General features: G+C 36.2%; 1 protein-coding gene across 2 annotated transcripts in view; it reads right to left on the bottom strand.

The window, feature by feature from the left end:
* Positions 1–17,498, bottom strand: part of CFAP99 (cilia and flagella associated protein 99) — a 56,800-nt gene that overhangs the window by 24,153 nt on the left and 15,149 nt on the right. Inside the window, exons 3-7 of one of the 2 annotated variants that reach the window (XM_062574648.1) lie at positions 16,251–16,345; positions 9,549–9,661; positions 7,157–7,331; positions 2,546–2,626; positions 305–374 (exon numbers count right to left, since the gene is read on the bottom strand). In XM_062574648.1, the coding sequence (XP_062430632.1) occupies positions 305–374; positions 2,546–2,626; positions 7,157–7,331; positions 9,549–9,661; positions 16,251–16,345 (534 nt within the window). The remainder of the gene's footprint in view (positions 1–304; positions 375–2,545; positions 2,627–7,156; positions 7,332–9,548; positions 9,662–16,250; positions 16,346–17,498) is intronic. The other variant, XM_062574649.1, reaches the window with a different exon arrangement.

Genomic DNA, 17,498 nt, shown 5'->3' with positions numbered 1-17,498 from the left:
ATAATGACAGAATTCTACTAATGGTTAGTAACTTCATTCTGTGGTGTTAGCTATAGATACTGATGTGAAAGTATCTGGATATCATGGAGATGAACATGTTAGTAATCTAACATATTCTAAAATCTAACATAATCTAAAAATAATAACATGGATGTGAAATGACAGTACTGCTATAAATAATAGTACGTAATTCCTCACCCTAAATAAATACAAAATATTCAAGTACTTTGAGATATTTTTATATACCTCAATCATTTTTCATCTTCATAGCAGGGGATTTCTAGGTAATAAACTATTTTGTAACATACCTTTTCCTTTTCAAGTTTCATAGTTGCACATCTGAACTGGTTAGTATTTGCTTTCAGAAGCAGATCCTAAAATTAAAGTCATTAACTTAAAAATATGGTACATTTGAATTTTCTACTAAGAATTTTCCATCTGAAAAAGCCCTACAGCCCTGACAGCATACTAATTTGTTTATGATGAGTGAAGTCTGGACTTAGGATTGATATGAATTTTCATTACTGACAAAAGACTTACAGTAGACAAAATTTTCTAAGTAGTTCTGCCTGGCTGTACCCTTCGCATAGGGCATCAGGCCCTCTGATAGGTCTGCCTGCAGAAAACATGTTACTCATTTGAAATTTGAGTTAAAAGCCTCATAATCATATCTATAGTACATCAGTACCATAGACACTAACTGTTTTCATATAGGTAATAAACAACGGCTTTTTGTTTGTTTGTTTTTTGAGGGTTTTTTTTTTTTTTGGTGCATTAGAGGATAATCTTATTACCAAGGATTAGCACATCCATAACAGTAACTCCACCTATCATTTTAAAGGGGGAAGCACAAGCAGCCAGTATGCAAATTACCACATTTCTGGTTTTTGAATATTTCTTCCAATTGTAAAGAGAAATGCGTAAGTGTGAAACACAGAGTAAATTTTCAAATAGTATTTTGGATAGTAGCTGTCCATAACATCAGTGTCTCCATAAGCTTGCTAGAATATGGCTTCCAATGTTCTCATTCCTTTTTACAGTTGTTCAGACATGATAGTTACAATGGCAGCTATTGCTTTTTGAAAAATGCTAAGAAACAAATGACATTTCTTACTGCATATTTCTTTTAGGACTCACCATTTCAGCTTGTTTAGCAAGTAATCTAGGGAACTGACCTTTGTAAATGCTTTGGATGCCTTTATAACATTCCATAGATCTTAAAAACTGCTGTTTGCAGCTATAATTTCTGTGGTGGTTTTGCTTTGTTCCCGTTACTCATGCATTTCCTCCACTGAGGAATGTGACTGGTAGTTAAGTGATTTTACAGTGGTCATAGATTTTTGACAATATAGGCACTGTGATATCTTACTTTCCTTTCCCCATGTTTCTAGGAAGTTTGTGTGTACAAATAAGCACAGACAAATAAGCAAGTGCTTTCTGCACAATGTGGAAATAATAAAAGGATAAAGCAGTATTGTTTGATAATGAAATACCAAGCACAGGCAATGAGATAGGCCACTAAAAAGAATGCAAAGTGTATCTCCCTAGAACCTATCAGGCATTAAAGCATTTACTACAGTTTGGGAACAGAATCCAATGCCCCTTTCACAAGGACATGAGGAGAGTCAACTGATGTGATAAATTGTCTTGTACTAGCTAATGAAAACTAGAGTAAGGCATTTGCAGAATGGAGGTGGGAGAGTGCAGATAAAAAGTCAAATAGCATGTGTCTTATCAAGCTTATACTGTGATTGGATTGGATATGGCCATGGCAGTGTGGGAAGGAGGAAAGAAGTGGGAATTGACATTTAATTAATTCCATTCTAAGGAGAAGACAACAGTCTGCTTTACCTATAATAGGAGCTAACTCATTGGATAGGGTTCATATCAAAGTTGGGATCAATTCAAATAACTAGATCTATTTCTTTGTGAGCAGGCACTTTCTATGCCCTCCCTTTTCCTGCTCTTTTAACATACAGGCCATGTATTCTCCTTCTTTACAAACCCTGATAACTTCCCACTCTCAGTCTGCTATGCGAAAGAGTAAAGAGTTTGCAAGAAGTCAGAGTCTGCTGATGCAGTAGTGGCTGATGGCATGTGGTTATTTGTCAGTTAGTATAGAAAACAAACAAAAATATTGAACATATTTTGAATTTTGAAGCCTTAATTATTAAGTGAATGTCTTAAATAGCCACATGTCCTGTAGGAGCAAAAGAGCCTTCAATCCTGTGAACAGACGAAAGTAATCATGTTTCTCCCACCTTACATGGTTACTTGCAAAATTTCTCACGTATTACTTATACTATGAATAAAAGGTGGACCTTGTCTCAAACGATTAATATTAAAATAAGAAAGATGGACAAAGGGTGATAGAACAAAATAGAGGACACCAGCTCCATGACTCTAGAGAAAGAAGCACGAACTATTAGCTGCAAATGCAAATTTGTTCCAGATAGAGTTCTATGACTTGTGAAAACTGAAACATATTACAGAACAAAGAGTTTGGAAGAAAGAAAAGGCTAGAACAAGAACATAATACACTTACTTCTGCTTTTCGGCGATTTTTTGTTTTGATTTCTTCTAACTGCTTCTTTTCCTTTGGGGATTTGTAGGTGCTTGGAGGAACCTGTATTAAAAGGCAATAAACTCCATAATACATGATATAAAATATTCCAAGTGACTCATGGTTGTGGAGAAAAACACATTCACCTTTACTGTAAAATAGGTGATGTTATTTTTTAAAAAAATATTGATTCTTTTCTATTAGTACCAGCATAGAAGACCTGGACAGATTCCAGTCACCTGGGACTGCCCAGGTTTTTCAGGACTATCCAGTGTAATGCAAAATCTGGATTATGACACCAGAAAGAAAGAAAAATCTGAAACTAGTACAAGAAAGGCTGAAGACAAAACTTGTAAGTCTGACTGAGGGGGAAAGTCACCAGAAGGGGGAAACATTGTTTGGCATCTCATAAACTTCAGTTTCATTGCACTGACAGCCAGATAGGGCAGTTGAATGAAGTTAAACCATGGAGCTCTTTGGCATTGCATGTTATAGTAGCTACGAGTTTACAGATGCTCCAAGAGCTTAGGGAAGAGAAATCCTTTGAGGGTTATTAACATGCTCAGGATGCTTGCTGTAGCTCAGGAAGTCTTTGAGCTGAAATGGTTGCAGGCTAGGAAGACAGCTGGATAAAGCAGCAAATATATTTATCCTGTCTCTGTACTGCTCCTAGATATCATGTTTAGCCACTACTAGAGAAAGGCTATTGGGCAAAATTGGCTTTTTTTTTTGGTCAACTGTGGCTGCCCTTATATTCTTGTGAAGGGAGTATCACTGGAGATGTAGATTAAATATTTGGGGTAGATGACTGAGAGGGCTTCCTAGCATTACTCATAGACCTGTGCAAGCCTTCACAGGTCAGAAAGTACTATAGATAAAACAACCAGGAAAGAGTTATAGCCTGTCTGTCTTATGGTCCAGCAGGCAGAAGGGGGAACAGGGAATGTATGGTGTTGAACTAGGCTGAGACTTCTGGGGGATTTCAGTATTTGCTGTTAAGCAAAAAGCTCTGTTTTGTGTTACTCACAGCTCTTGTATTTCAGCAATAAATTTTGTCTGGAAGCAAAGTTTGAAAAAAGACTGGATGTCTCTTCCCTGTGTTGGTGAGATAGTCTTGCCAGTTTACAGGACACTTGCTTACATGTTTATCTTGCTAAAAATATGCTTTCCACTGCCTTTGCCATTTGACATCATTATCTACAGGCAAACAAATGCACAGAAAAAGCTAGCAATTAAATGCACTGGTGGGACTGCTCAAGTATATCTGTGAATTTTTAAAGTGAAGTAGAAATGAAGTATTTCCCAACAGCACCTAAGAATTTTTATTCTGCTTTTATGGATGGAGAAATTAGAGCCCAGAGGACTTGCAAAGGGTTGCAAAAGCAATGAGTATTAGCGTATTGCAGTGTTCTTCTTAGTCGTGTGCTTTACCTGCAAAACTGTACCCATCTGATAGGGTAACCTGAAAATTTCTGTCTCCTCAGAAACTGCTATGCTTATTCCGTGTAATTCAAGGAGGTGACTTTTCAGTCAGCTTTGTTTCAGAAATGATCCTAGCCTTGTAATTTAGCCCTCAGATACTGCGATGATAAGAAGTACCAATCAGATAATACAGCAATTACCCTGTATAATAATAAACCTCCTTGCAGTTGCTGGCTGGAAGAGGATGAAAAAATCACTACAAAAATTGTAAATTCCAGCAATAGAGAGAGATCAGAAAGGCCAAACTGTATCCACTTAATCCTAATGTGAACAAAAATGGGCTGGGAGCAAGATGTTTCATGATTGCTTTTCCCCTCCAACCAGTGGTCAGGCTACGCTTTCTGAATTTCCTTATACTGTAAGTTTACTTAGGCAATAGATACCACAAGGAGCTTGAGGAATGCTCCTACTCGCTGAGCTGACACCATGTGTGGATGCGGAAAGCAGCAGAACTACAGGCCTTTTTAATGGGCTCTGAAACAAGTTGCTCCTGCAATGCATCCTCCTTCAGCTCTGGATAAGCTCCAGCCTTAACACAGACTAGTGCCTTAAAGGCATAAAGTAGTAAATACGCAGAGAATGACAAGTGATTTCAATTCATTCAGTTTTATTTAACCACCTAAAAATGCACCCAAGTAGAAATACCTTATATTGGATGAGATGAGGCAATTTCACAATGCCCAGAGAACGTAAACTTCAAGAAGATGCATGAGGGGAAAAGTATTATGCAAACTGATAAATAATCACTTTGAACTTTGGTAGTGATCACTCCTCTATTTTTTTCAAATTTACTGTTGCAAGATAGACAAGCGCAGGCTAATGCAATGCTTAATGCAATAAGACCTTCTATTTTTATCTATAACAAGGTCATAAAGTTAAAGCATTATCTATATACTTGCAAATAAGATTCTCTTAATTAGCCAATTCACTCATGTAATTATTTTAAACAAGGAAGTAACTCCACCCATGAAGTACAACTAAAATAAGGAAAATATCTAAAGCATACACTAAATTTGGCTGAATGGAGTTACAATAACATATCTCAGTGGGGCTTTTAATTTTTTTAAACTATATTATCGTTTTCTAGAAACTCTAAAAATAAAATAATTGCATAGTCTTATTATTCTAGCACAGTGCTGATATTGAAGGGATGGATTTTATTGCACTGTATGTCAAGATATCCAAGGGAGTCAAAAGAAGTCCAAATCCATTTGCATGTTATCAGGTTCAAGCACCTGTTTCGCTTTGGTTCCTTTGCAAATGCCAAGCTAAAGTGTTGTTTTTCCTTTGAAGAATTGTATTTGTAAGTGTGTGTGTGTGGGGGGGAGGTACACATCCATAGGTTTGTGTGCAAAGGACACTGAAGAGACTGTATAACCTTTAGACCACGAGATTTCATTATTAAATTTCTCAGTTAAATAACTTATTATTTCTGGGAAGACAGTTTGAGATCAGTGGAAAGGTGTTTCTCCTTTTCACTTTATCTCTCCCATTTTTGATGAGTAAACCTTGATTATCCATACCTGAGGAGAGGTATGGGATATCTCTCATCTTACTCTGCATTTTTTTTACTGCAGAATATAATGTAACACAGCAGGAAGAAACACTTGAAGTAACACTTCTATTAATCAAAATGAATGAATTTCACATAGGAATGCCATAGCTTATCACTGGTCATTGCTCAAAATCCAAACACATCCATATGAAATCACACAGTTGTTTCAAAGTCCAGTAGTAACTATGCCTCTAGTGACTGCAATATTCCATGCTAATACACTACATGACAAGTTCTTTGATGGATGAGTGAGAATCATGAGAAGAAACAGATACCTCATAAAAGTGCCAATGTCATGAGAAAATGGAAGAGAATATTCTACAGTAGGTTATGGAATATAATCAGGAAGAGCCATATTTCTGTGCATTCATCTCAATTACATACAATTCCCTACCATGTAGTAGCCAAAACTATGGCCTGCTCTCATTTTCCTACCTCTTTCTTGCCATCTGGGCTGTCTTTTCAGTCTCTGCCAAAAGTTCAAAATCTAAAATGGTGATGCTGGCAACAATATGGCAAATTAAAGTGAAGCTTAATTTGCTGAGATAGGTGCAGAAATGAGCACAACATATGTCACTGCTATGCTAATGGCTTGAGATTCACACAAGCTTTTAAATTAACAGTCTTGGCCAAATGTAAACCACATTTAATATAATCCTAACAACACAAAAGAACTTCAGTAAATGCATCTGCATTAAAGCAAATTTATTTGAAGAGGGGCTACACAGCATAAAGGTACTAAAATGACAGCAATGTGACTCATTCCCATAGTGATTAAGCAGTTATTAAATGCAGTTTTTCAAAGCCTGGTATTACGCTATTTCAATGTAAAATCCCATTAACTGTATAACATGCTACCATTAAATTGCTATGCTATCCTAAGATATAAGTGGTTTCCACAAGCATTCAAGTGTTATTTAAAATCTGAAGTGCTAATAGAAGGTTGCAGATAATGCCCAAAACCATGACTTCCAAGCTCACTTCTCACTGCATTTAAATATAGATGATCTTAGATGCTTTATTAAGTTAGTCAGAGCAACTTGATCCCAAATCCTGTTTGCCTTATACCAGTGTCCTAACTTAAAAACAATGGCAGCCCTCCATATTTATACCAATGCAATCGAATCAGAATCTTAAATAATTAGTAAAATAAAAGCTTAGCATTTCAGAGATAAAGTCTAGTCTCAATGATATGTGACCAATAAGTTTAAACTGAAAAACATTAATTTAGGAGATTCAGTATTAATTGAAATAGCAAGTAATAAAATTCCACCCTCAAGGAGGAGCTGCAAACCTAGAGTCTACCTCATCTTCACCCAAATTACTTTGCCATTTATTTTAGTGAGAGCTCATCTACAAACAAATCAGTCTAAGTTTATAAAAGCTGACATTTGAATATTCTTTTTCTGATCTGCCTCAGTGCATTATTCTTGTTGATCTGTCAAAGTCTGCAGATTTTCTACAGTTATTCTGAAAGCCACTATTAACCATGTACCATAACTTCGTACCCAAGAACACAGAAAAGTTAATATCTCACAAAGAATAAAAAAACTCACAGGCTGACTTTTTTCCAGTACTGGTATTGGCAGAGGTATAGGAATGGCACGAGGTTTAGGTACAGTCAAATTAAATTCCTTTGGCTGAGTGACCGTCGAAGTCTTGACAATAGTAGTACAATTATTTAATTTATCTGTGAGCTGTTCAATCATGTGTTGTACTTTTGGCTGCCATCTGCAGATAAAAAAAAAGACTTTTCAGATTTATTTAATTTCTTCTTTTTGTACAAGCTTACAATGCAGTATCTGTGTTTGGCATTGGTATAAATAATATAATGCTTTTAGCCATTCTGTTGATTCTCTTTTAACAAAATTGACCCGTGAATTTATACCAATGATTTAGCTGTATTGTGTTTCTCAAATTAAAGTATTACTTCACTTCTTAATAGATGATAGTCTACTTTATTCAGACTACTAGACATGAAATAGCCATAAATTTTGCTGAGTAAGCAACTATGTTGCCAGTGCACTTTGCAGCAGGACAAGACTGTAAATCAGAAAAGCAGTTGTCACAAGCAAAGTACATACTGATGGAAAGACTACAGACAAACACTGGTCTAAGTATTATCATTCTTGCTGTCTGACAGAACAGACATACATTAATTTCACAGCACATGCAATTCTAATAAAAAACTAGAAAGATGTAAGAAATTTAATAGAATTAGCGAATGGATCCCCAAAACATAATTTGATTCTTGTGGGGCAGTTGAGATGATTTCAGTTTCTTTTTTTCGATTTTGTCTTGTATGAATGTTGGAACGTCTTACCAAGAGTGACAGGAAGGTGCAGAGTCTCAGGGTAACACATAAACAAACAAATTATCACAGGGCTCTTTATGGTATCACCTTCATGTCAGTTATTCCTTCTCCAGATATGTTCTTCCCTTAAGTATTATACATGCAAGGGAGTTCTCCCTGAATTAAAAAGCAGTTGACACTACAAATTTACAGTAACATGTTTGTGTCTACCACCTGTACTGTCATTGTGGGATGAAGCTTAAAAGTAACTTCTGAAAGTAGCTTTGCTCCATTAAAATAAATAGCACTCTTATGATTAGCCTCATTGATGTCAGAAAGAAGAATACAAAGATATATTCAAAAGAATTTAAGTCACTGAATTGAGTAAAATGATCAGTACATCCTCAGTCCCTTGAAGCAAGTTTCAAATCCAATAACCAAATATGGCCTTGAATGTTCTTGCACAGTTTGTATTTACTTCTAGCCATGACATATGCTGTTTACATTGAAAAAAATTGAGTGTGAAGGACAGCTCCAATGAGCTTTATATTAATGAAATGGGAGCAATGGATTAAGCATCTCTGTGCCTGCATATGTACATATAAGAAGTGCATGGATGTGTGTGTATCTGTATATTATTGTAAGCATATTTTATGATTAGAATGCCTACACTGGAATACGTTCAGCCAAATTCTGACCTCAAATATATCCCTGCAATTCCAGTAGAACTCAGCGGAATTGTGAGCCAAATTTATATCATGGCATTTGCTAATCTGACATAATCTAAAGAGTATGAAAAGGATAATTCCACTGATCTTGATATGAAGGTTAGAAATTGGTGCAAACTCTTTTTCAGCTGACGTAGTTTGTAAGACAGTTTTGTCTAACAGTGTCTGCCATCATCTGTGGTAGTCCATACTGCAATGAAGATGTGCGACTGCAGCCACAGAGGTGTGCCAACGGTAGCACTAATCTTTCTATCTTGGGTGAAAACAACAGTGAAGAAGTGACACAACAGGCTGCAGTGTGACCTGAGATACAGCTACAGTTCTCCACATGAAAACTCTCCAGTTTGGCAAGGGCACTCATGCTGCTGTATCACTCCTAACCAATATGTGGACACACCCAACAGACTAGAGTATTTAAACGACTAAATGCTGCTGCAATCACATAAATAAATAATAATTTTAAAAGGCTTATTTACCTGCTTATCTGATTTGCTCAGAAGGGATTTTAGGACCATCTGCATAAACAAAGCTGAGCAAAAAACCAGGCTCTGGAAAGTTAAACATCTTTTTTGTGTGCTTAATGCTATACAGATGTTGAAGTGAATTATGAGGTTGGAATCTAACTCAGTAAGATAAATTGAACCCTCCAGCTTTATTTGGAATATAAATGTGGCACTGAAAAACACTACCACATTCAGTGGCACTGAGAAACAAACAGGCAACAGCCGGGAAAGGACTTTTCTATGAGAGAACCTTGCCACTGGTTAAGTAAAAGGGATTACTATAGTCTCACAAAAAACAATGAGGGTTCTGAGTGACTTGAATAAAAGAAAGATTTTAAAAGCAATTGAATTTTCAGGGGAAGCTCTCTCCAGGATATTGCCTTTAAACTTTCAGGTGAACACAGACTACTTAAGTACTGCTTACCTTAGCAATGGATCAATCCAGTTCTCTTTTACATAAAGGGAATCATAGAAATGACTCCATTCATCTTTTATCCATGTGTTCAAATTCAAGGCATTGAAGAAGAATCTAAGAAACTAATAAGATTAAATGTAATGAACGGAAGGTATGATGTATGTAAGACTACAGAAAGATAAATGGTTTTACTACAAACATACTGAAGAACTTGCTTGTATTTTACCCTGCAACTATAATCAAGTATGTCCAATATTTATAGGTTCTTCTTTATCCTGTTAGGCCCGCTTCATGCCCTTGAGACCTCTTTTGTGAAACATTAATAGATACTAAAATATTTTTACTGTCCAAAAAAATCTAGTGGTAACAACATGTGGGTATTTTGATGTACGTTGAACTTGTTTCAGCTATCATGAAAGAAAAGCTTTTATTAGAAAATAAAGCAGTTGTTACTGCAATACACTGATTTTAGTCTAATTATACAATACAGTTTTAAACTCTAATATGCCAAAGGGCAACTCCTGATTATCTGTTGCTGGATGATCCACGATGCTCAGAAACATCTTGGGTCTGGCACTGCATCTGAATTAATAAGAGCCTTTCAGGTCCCTGGGAACTAGGAAGGAAGGACGGTGAGAATTTTAGTAACTGCTATACAATATGGTTTCTTGTTTTCTTTAAACATTATTAATTGGCATATTCACATTAAACTGAGAAGGTTGAAATTTGGCACACTTCTACATCACAGGGCTTTGCATGCTGCAAAAATAACAACTAACGTTTGAACTTTCTTTTTCCACCGGAGTCCACCAGGAGGTCAATGGCCTTTCTTTAAAACTTAAATTGTTAAAATGGCTTTTTGAAATAGACTCTTGAAAAACAGCACTAAAGATTCAATATGTACCATTGATGGCAATACAAATTCCAAATGTGAAGCTGAACATTTTCATTAAAATCCTTAGAAATTAAAGCACTGGCAAGTATTATGCTGGAATAACCCCAATAATAGAAAAAAAAAAAAAAAAAAACTAAATAATATGGATGTTAGGGGAAATGGTGGAAAGGAGCATGCAGTCACTTGAGTAGCTCCAAATGGAGATGGCAGGGTTTATTAGTTCAGACTTGGCATCAGTCCTGTCTTATCTGTGTTGGTTTCTGCAGAAGGTGTTTGTAGTCTCCAGAACCACTCGCTCTTTTGTTTCTGAAGGACTAGTTGGGAGCTTATTAATTCAGGTGCAAGGCCAGGCCCAATATGGCTCAGAGTCATGTGAATAATTCAGCAATAAACAATTCTGACTCGACTCTAGCTGTTTGCCAGTGGGTGTTCAACAGCTGTAGAAAGCCTGTTACTTGAAAGCTATAGCCTCAGGATAACCATTGCCAAGGAATTAACCCATGAATGTAGTTTTATTTTCAACTATTACATTTTTGGTAGGGTCAGAATTCTAAGCAACAACTGAATGCGTATTACCACCTTAGATTCACATTCTTGTCTGGAAATTACTGTTCTTCCCCAAAATTGCAGATGCTAGTATATCAACACATCCTCCAAAAGAAGATACTTTCACCTCTAAAAGCGTGAATATAAACTAAACTTTGAATTAAGAAAGAAATTGTTTTATCAGTGCTTCTAGTGGAGTTTGCTAAGTATATGATAAGGGAATATGTTTCATCCCACTGGTCAAAAAACTCATTCATTCTCCTTAGGGAGGATCTTTCTCTGTAGTACATGTATGTTGGATTCCATTTTTCACTTGACAGTCATTTGCACTTGTGCAATGCAGACATGAAATGCTAAAAGACTAGATAGAATTCATAGTCTCCAAGACAACTGATGCACTGAATATACACTGCTTTCTACCAGTTATCATAACAAAATTTTATATTCACGTATCACAGGTTTAGTTATGATTATAAACTCAGAGGACTAAGAATTCATGCCTACTGCTTCTTACTCTATGGGGGGCTTTGACTATATCCAGAATTTATCAAAAATATGTTTTTTTAACCAATTTAAGCACGTCTGCATACAAGATTGAAAATCAGCTGATAAACTTAGAACTGGGCAGACTCTGAGGGGAGAAGCTAGTTTCAAATTTATGGGTACTTAGAAAGTTCACACAGGAAGCTGATGTGGAAAAGCTGCAGGTTGGAATCTGTAAATCCTATAGTTTTATTTCACTAGTTTCTTCAAGCTGAACTCCTCCTCCATCTCTATGTCCTCAGTTTTTCTTCCATGTAGCCTAGTCCATCCTCGCTGGCACCACTCAGTTTTCTATTACATGCCACATGGTACTAAGCCTCTGAATTATTGTTGTTTGAGCTCTAACTGATCATCTGTGTCTATGTCTTTTAAATATTTGTTTTTACTATGTGCTTGCGACTACCTCTTCAGGGAAGATGAAACTACAATAAATCTTGATTAAAGGATACAAATCAGTCTAACAAATCAGCTTATCCAAAGTAGCCTAACACTTAAAATATAATATATAAATATAAACATATAAAAATATATATTCAAATCAGTTAGCTTTTTAACAAATTGGAGGTTTTTTGGGTTGCCAGCAGTTTACATTTCTAGTATTGTCTTTAGCAGCAGCAGCAGGCCTCTCACTGCATCTCTAGTTATGCACTGGTCATTAACATTTCACACACTGTTAGGACAAATCATGTGATTAATAAATGCTATGAGGTGTCTCTATGATTTACAGGGAATGGCGAACTGTGTAATCAGATATTGCTACTGTGATATACGCTTTAGCATTCTGTGTTTTAGTCACAGTTCCCAGAGAAATGCTAAAATAAAGATGTGCCCCCATGCATCATACCAGAGAAGGCTTTGGATGCTGCCCTGGAAGGGTTATCCAGGCACTGTAACAGCAACACGAGGACTGCAAATGGCAACCCAGGGACTGCCAAATATCTGTTCTGACCAAGTCTGTCTGGGCCAATGTCGATAGTCTTGGCTTTGATAATCCATATAAGAGATGGCGAATGTGGACAGGATTGGACGCATGAAACCATAGAATATTTTTAATTTCTTTACAATAAGAACTTTCGTGCTTTGTGAACTGAATCATTAGGAAAAATCCCTTATATTTCAGTTCTGTCTTTGGCCATGTGTGAGCGGGTGGCATCTCCAACATCAGCAGCCTCTGCATTTATAGCAGCAGACTTCAGCTAGAAGTTCTCACTGATCATCGTTCAGATGTTACCAGTATCAGTCTGCAAAGGAAGTCACCGGACAGTCATTTTGCTAACAGCATTATTCTGCTTACTCCTCTTACCACTCTAGAGTAACAGAGCATGATAAGACATTCACTTCTCTGGAAGCAGTAGAATTACACCAGGAATGAACTGTACCCATTTTTACTGCCTTAATTTACTCTGCCATCATAAAACAGAACAGGATTGTATAATTAAAGACTGTTGCAGTCTTCAATTTGCATAGGTGGGCTGAATTAATGTCTTGTTTTTGAGAATTTGCACATGCTCTGCTAATATTGCCTTAACGTATTTTTAAATGGTGAGACTGTGTAGATTTTTCAAAAAGTGAACCAAAAAAATTGAAATTTCCTCATCTGGGCTTATCTTTACTTCCATATAGTCATTTGCAGAGCTAAAATCTTTATATTTACAACATAAGCTTCTGCCTAGAGTTAAGGAAGTAACTGAAAGCTGTAGCAGATTCAGTTCCCCCATAAAGATCAGCCACTACCTGAAAATGAGATTATTTTGGCTAAAGACACCCACAGCTATTTGGCAATCAAGGAGGTTCCTGTCCACTCCTCTCTTCATTTGTTGATTCTTTACTCTTACTGTAGTTTAGCTCTTCAATTATGCCAGTTCAAGTACCTGTAGAATTGTACCTTTCAACTGCAACAGGGAAATGAAGAGGAAGGCAAGAAGCCCTTAAGAACGCTTTCCTACCTAGATACTGTAATATGTAATTATGTTTTGAGGATCCTTGATTAAAGTTCCAGAGAAAAGTGTCTTAGCATGGTCTTGGATCCTTCTGCCATTGTTTGACTCAACTTGGACTTCCTTTGGCCACGTGTCCTCCAGGGGCCTGATCTTGTCCATTCCTACTTCGTCACAATAGCAATTACAATACCCAGTTCTTATATAGTGCTTTTCATTTGCAGCTCCTGAAGGTCTTTATAAAGAACTTCTTCACTACTGTTAGCAGCAATCGGAACATGAAACAGAACAAAATAGGTTCCTGAAGGCTAAAAAGCAAACACTAGTTATTTTGCATTTTATACAAGCAAGTATGAAATTATAAAGCCATTTTTCTTAAACTTTTTATTTCAACTGTCTTTCTCTAATGTACAAACCCTGAAATTTTACCACAGAAATAAAATATCATGCATGAAAAATGAAAAATAAAAATAGGCTTAAACTAGCAACGCATAGATAAGTTCCTTAGAGTAACAATCCCGCTAAGGTTACAAAATTGAGTTCTATCCTGTGATTTTGTAATTATATAACCATAAAGAATTCCTGAATATATTTTTAATATTACAAAATGAGATCTCATAATTTTCTGTTCAAGCATTATTTTTACGCCTGGATATTCTGCCTAAATGAAAATATTTAAACATATACCAGTCATAGGGAAACACTTTGATTTCGATTAGAATGGATTCCATCATGCAGTCCTTTAAGAGAAAGATCTATTCTCACAAATGGATCTCATTCAAGCAAATAATCCACTTAATTTCATGAAGACTACTCATTATCTGCATGATAAAGATAATTCAGTCAGTGTCTGATGTGCAGCAACATTTCTTTTTTAGTTAAGATAAATCTATTCCAAACAAATATACGTGAGTATCTATTTTGCAGCTCAGCAGCTCAGCATTTTTGCACCTTGGATACAACAGTCATCAGAGGATCTCTACAAGTCAGCATCCTGAAGGATCATCTCAGATTTCTGACAACTTCAGGCTGTTGCTACGGCTGCAAATCTGCCTTCTGCTGTTTCTGTCTGTGTTGCTGGGGGACTAAATGCTGTTTCTGAAAACTCTGCTGCAGGTGCATTCATACAATCTAGCATCAGATTGGCAGCAAAGAACCTTTTTTGATGCAAGAGAAAGAAACCTAGGTATGATGGTGGTGAGGATCTGATAAGATACTTACGCAAACAAAATTACATGTATAGGAAAAGAGTAGCAGGTGCAGAATATCACACAATGCTGCATTTTCCCATGAGAAGAAAAATTACTCCAGACAGGGAAGAAGGAGAAATTATTTGAAATAAAATGTCAGGGCGCTGCTTCTCAAGCCATATAAAGCTAGGTGAATGGAATCAACAAGAGATAACTGGCATGAAGTGGGAAGATTGTGCTGCTAGCTCTGTGAGCTCAAGACGTATCCAATCCAGTGTTTATCTGGATTTGACAAACATAAGATGTTTATCAAAGAAGGGGCTGGGAGAGCATTTTAGACAAACAGTGATTTGTCTGTCTATCAGATTATGATAATTCTTCCTGCCACTTCTGCTTTTTCTAACAGTTAATGAAATATTGTCATTTTATTGTCATTGTCATTTTTGTCCCTGAACAGAATTAAAGACATTGCATGGTAAGCTCATCAAAACAAAGTGTTTCTAAAAGCATCATACAGACAGCCTAACCGTCTTTGTCCCTACATACTATGTAGCAACTGTACTCACAGGAGCAGCACTGGCATCCACACAAACATTCAAAGTAATCAATATAAAGATAAACCTTAGCTTTCTGAATGCTGATTACCAAAAATTGCCTGAATTCCACACTTACACAGAACTATACAGCTGTTATTCAAGCCCTGTGTTTGGACACACTTTAAACATCTGGATGATCATAGTTTACATATGCTACGTCAGCAGTAATTTAATTTTTAGACTATCTTCATAAGAAAACAGGGCTATCTGTCTATTTATCCCTCTGCTTGCCTGTTCTCACCATATAGGTTTTGAGACAATCAGCACTTTCAATCAGTTCGAAAAAGAAGTAAAAGATACTTCAGTTCTACAGGTTTCAAGAAAATTAGCAAACAAAGGGCAGAAATTCAAATTAGTGAGTTGACTGATGAAAAATGACTCAAATGAGGAAAAGGCAAGCAGAATTTTGTTGTTGGGCTTTCTCCTCAGCAGCAATGGACTGGCCAATTGCATGTATGTTCTAACTGGGTAATTGGTACTTGAATACCTCCAAACTAGCAATTGTTTCTTGGGAATCAGAAAAGGGAATGGATGTGCAAAGGATGAGCAAATAATCAAAGTGGTACTGGATTGTTCAGGCAAAAAAAAAAAAAAGAATATAAATCAGCAGGAACCACAGGTTTCAATGGGTTCATTGCTTATGGAAAAAAACATGTTCTATTGCCTTGAAGTCAAAGAAAGAATATGACTATAGCCAAGAGTGAGCTATGTAAATTAGAGAAAACTGTAAATCATATAATCTGTAAGTAATTTGATCATTTTAAATTCTCAGATAATGTAAACTACATTTTAACTGATCTTTGACTGAATATGAGCAAGAGAGTGTGTAAACTGAAGATTTTTGTGACAGCAGAATAACAATTTCCTATAATTTAAATAGAAAATTACCCCAATCTCTCAAATTAAATTATGGTGAAAGTTGAAAAAAAAATCATCAGATTAATCAAACACAATGAAAAGATAATTATTTTAATTATTTTAAAAATGTTTTGTACTTTCATTACCTTATGCATTTTTGCAGTGTCCAAAGATTTCACAATTCTGCTGAAGTGCTGAAGACCGAGCTCTTCTAGTTGAAAAGTAGCCAGATAACAAATAACTATCAAAAGATACATATATTTAAAACACTGCAGGTAATTCGAGGAAATATACCTTATAATCACCGTGCTCTGAGATTTGGACTATTATTACAATTTTAAATAGTCTTGAATACTGTTTATCCAGCCGGCCAATATAAGTCTTGACAATGAGAATTTAGAACATAATGTTAACCTTATGTTCATTATTAGCATTGCTAACTATTTTATGGCTCATATAAATCAGTTATTTGTTTCTTGAGTCACATCTAAGCTAGTGTAAAGCTTCAAAATTTCATAGAAATGATAACACCTGAGGATCTGGGCATTTACACAAAAAGCACAGAACAAGTCATTCAAAGAGGTCTTTCTGAAGCCTGCAAATATCTGTTTGCAAAACTGGGAGAAGAGCCATAGCAGAGTGAGGAGCTCGGCAAGGCTGTAGGCAACCTCTTGCAGGGACAGCACGAAGGCTCTAAGTTTCACAGTCACTGCACTAGGCCAACACCACTGCTAAACTAAGCAGCATTGTCAACCCCTCCATGCTTTTTCCCACTCCTTAAAGTTAAACCAGATTGTGAATTCTAACCTGAAGCAGTTTCTTCCTTAGTTCACTGGGTGGCTGCTAAACAGTACAAGAAGATATGACATGCGGTCAGACTGAGGGGCAGTGAAGAGAAAAGGAGCAGCCTGGTTTTTGGGTAGCCGTACCAACTTATACCTCAAATACCTGCATATCATATCTGTGCAATCCTGATGTCAATCTGGCAAGAAGGCAGGGAGGAAAGGAGTCAGATGGCTCCTGAGAGACGTGACTGAAAAGTTTTTGACAGAATTCTGTTTTCAGAAACAGCTCCTTTGATGTAACCAAAACTTTCAGTATAAGCAAACTTAACTCTGGCAAAATTTAATGTGAACAGGAGATGTAAAAGAAAATTTTGATAGTGAAGTTTTCAACATATTATGTTTTTAACATTTTCAGAGTGGATAGTTCTTATTCTTCGTTCCAAAATCAGCATTTGTTGTATATAACAAAAATGTTACCAGAAAATATCATATTAAGATTCAGCATTTCATTTGCTCTGAAGTTTGCTGCAAGTGACCATTTTGCACAGAATTTTGTAATTTTTTAAATTCTGAATTAGAATAGAAACAAAATTTTAAATTGTGGAATTC

Source organism: Rhea pennata, chromosome 4 (genome assembly GCF_028389875.1).
Source record: "Rhea pennata isolate bPtePen1 chromosome 4, bPtePen1.pri, whole genome shotgun sequence".
Lineage (NCBI taxonomy): Eukaryota > Metazoa > Chordata > Aves > Rheiformes > Rheidae > Rhea > Rhea pennata.
This window is presented reverse-complemented; position numbering and strand designations above follow the sequence as displayed.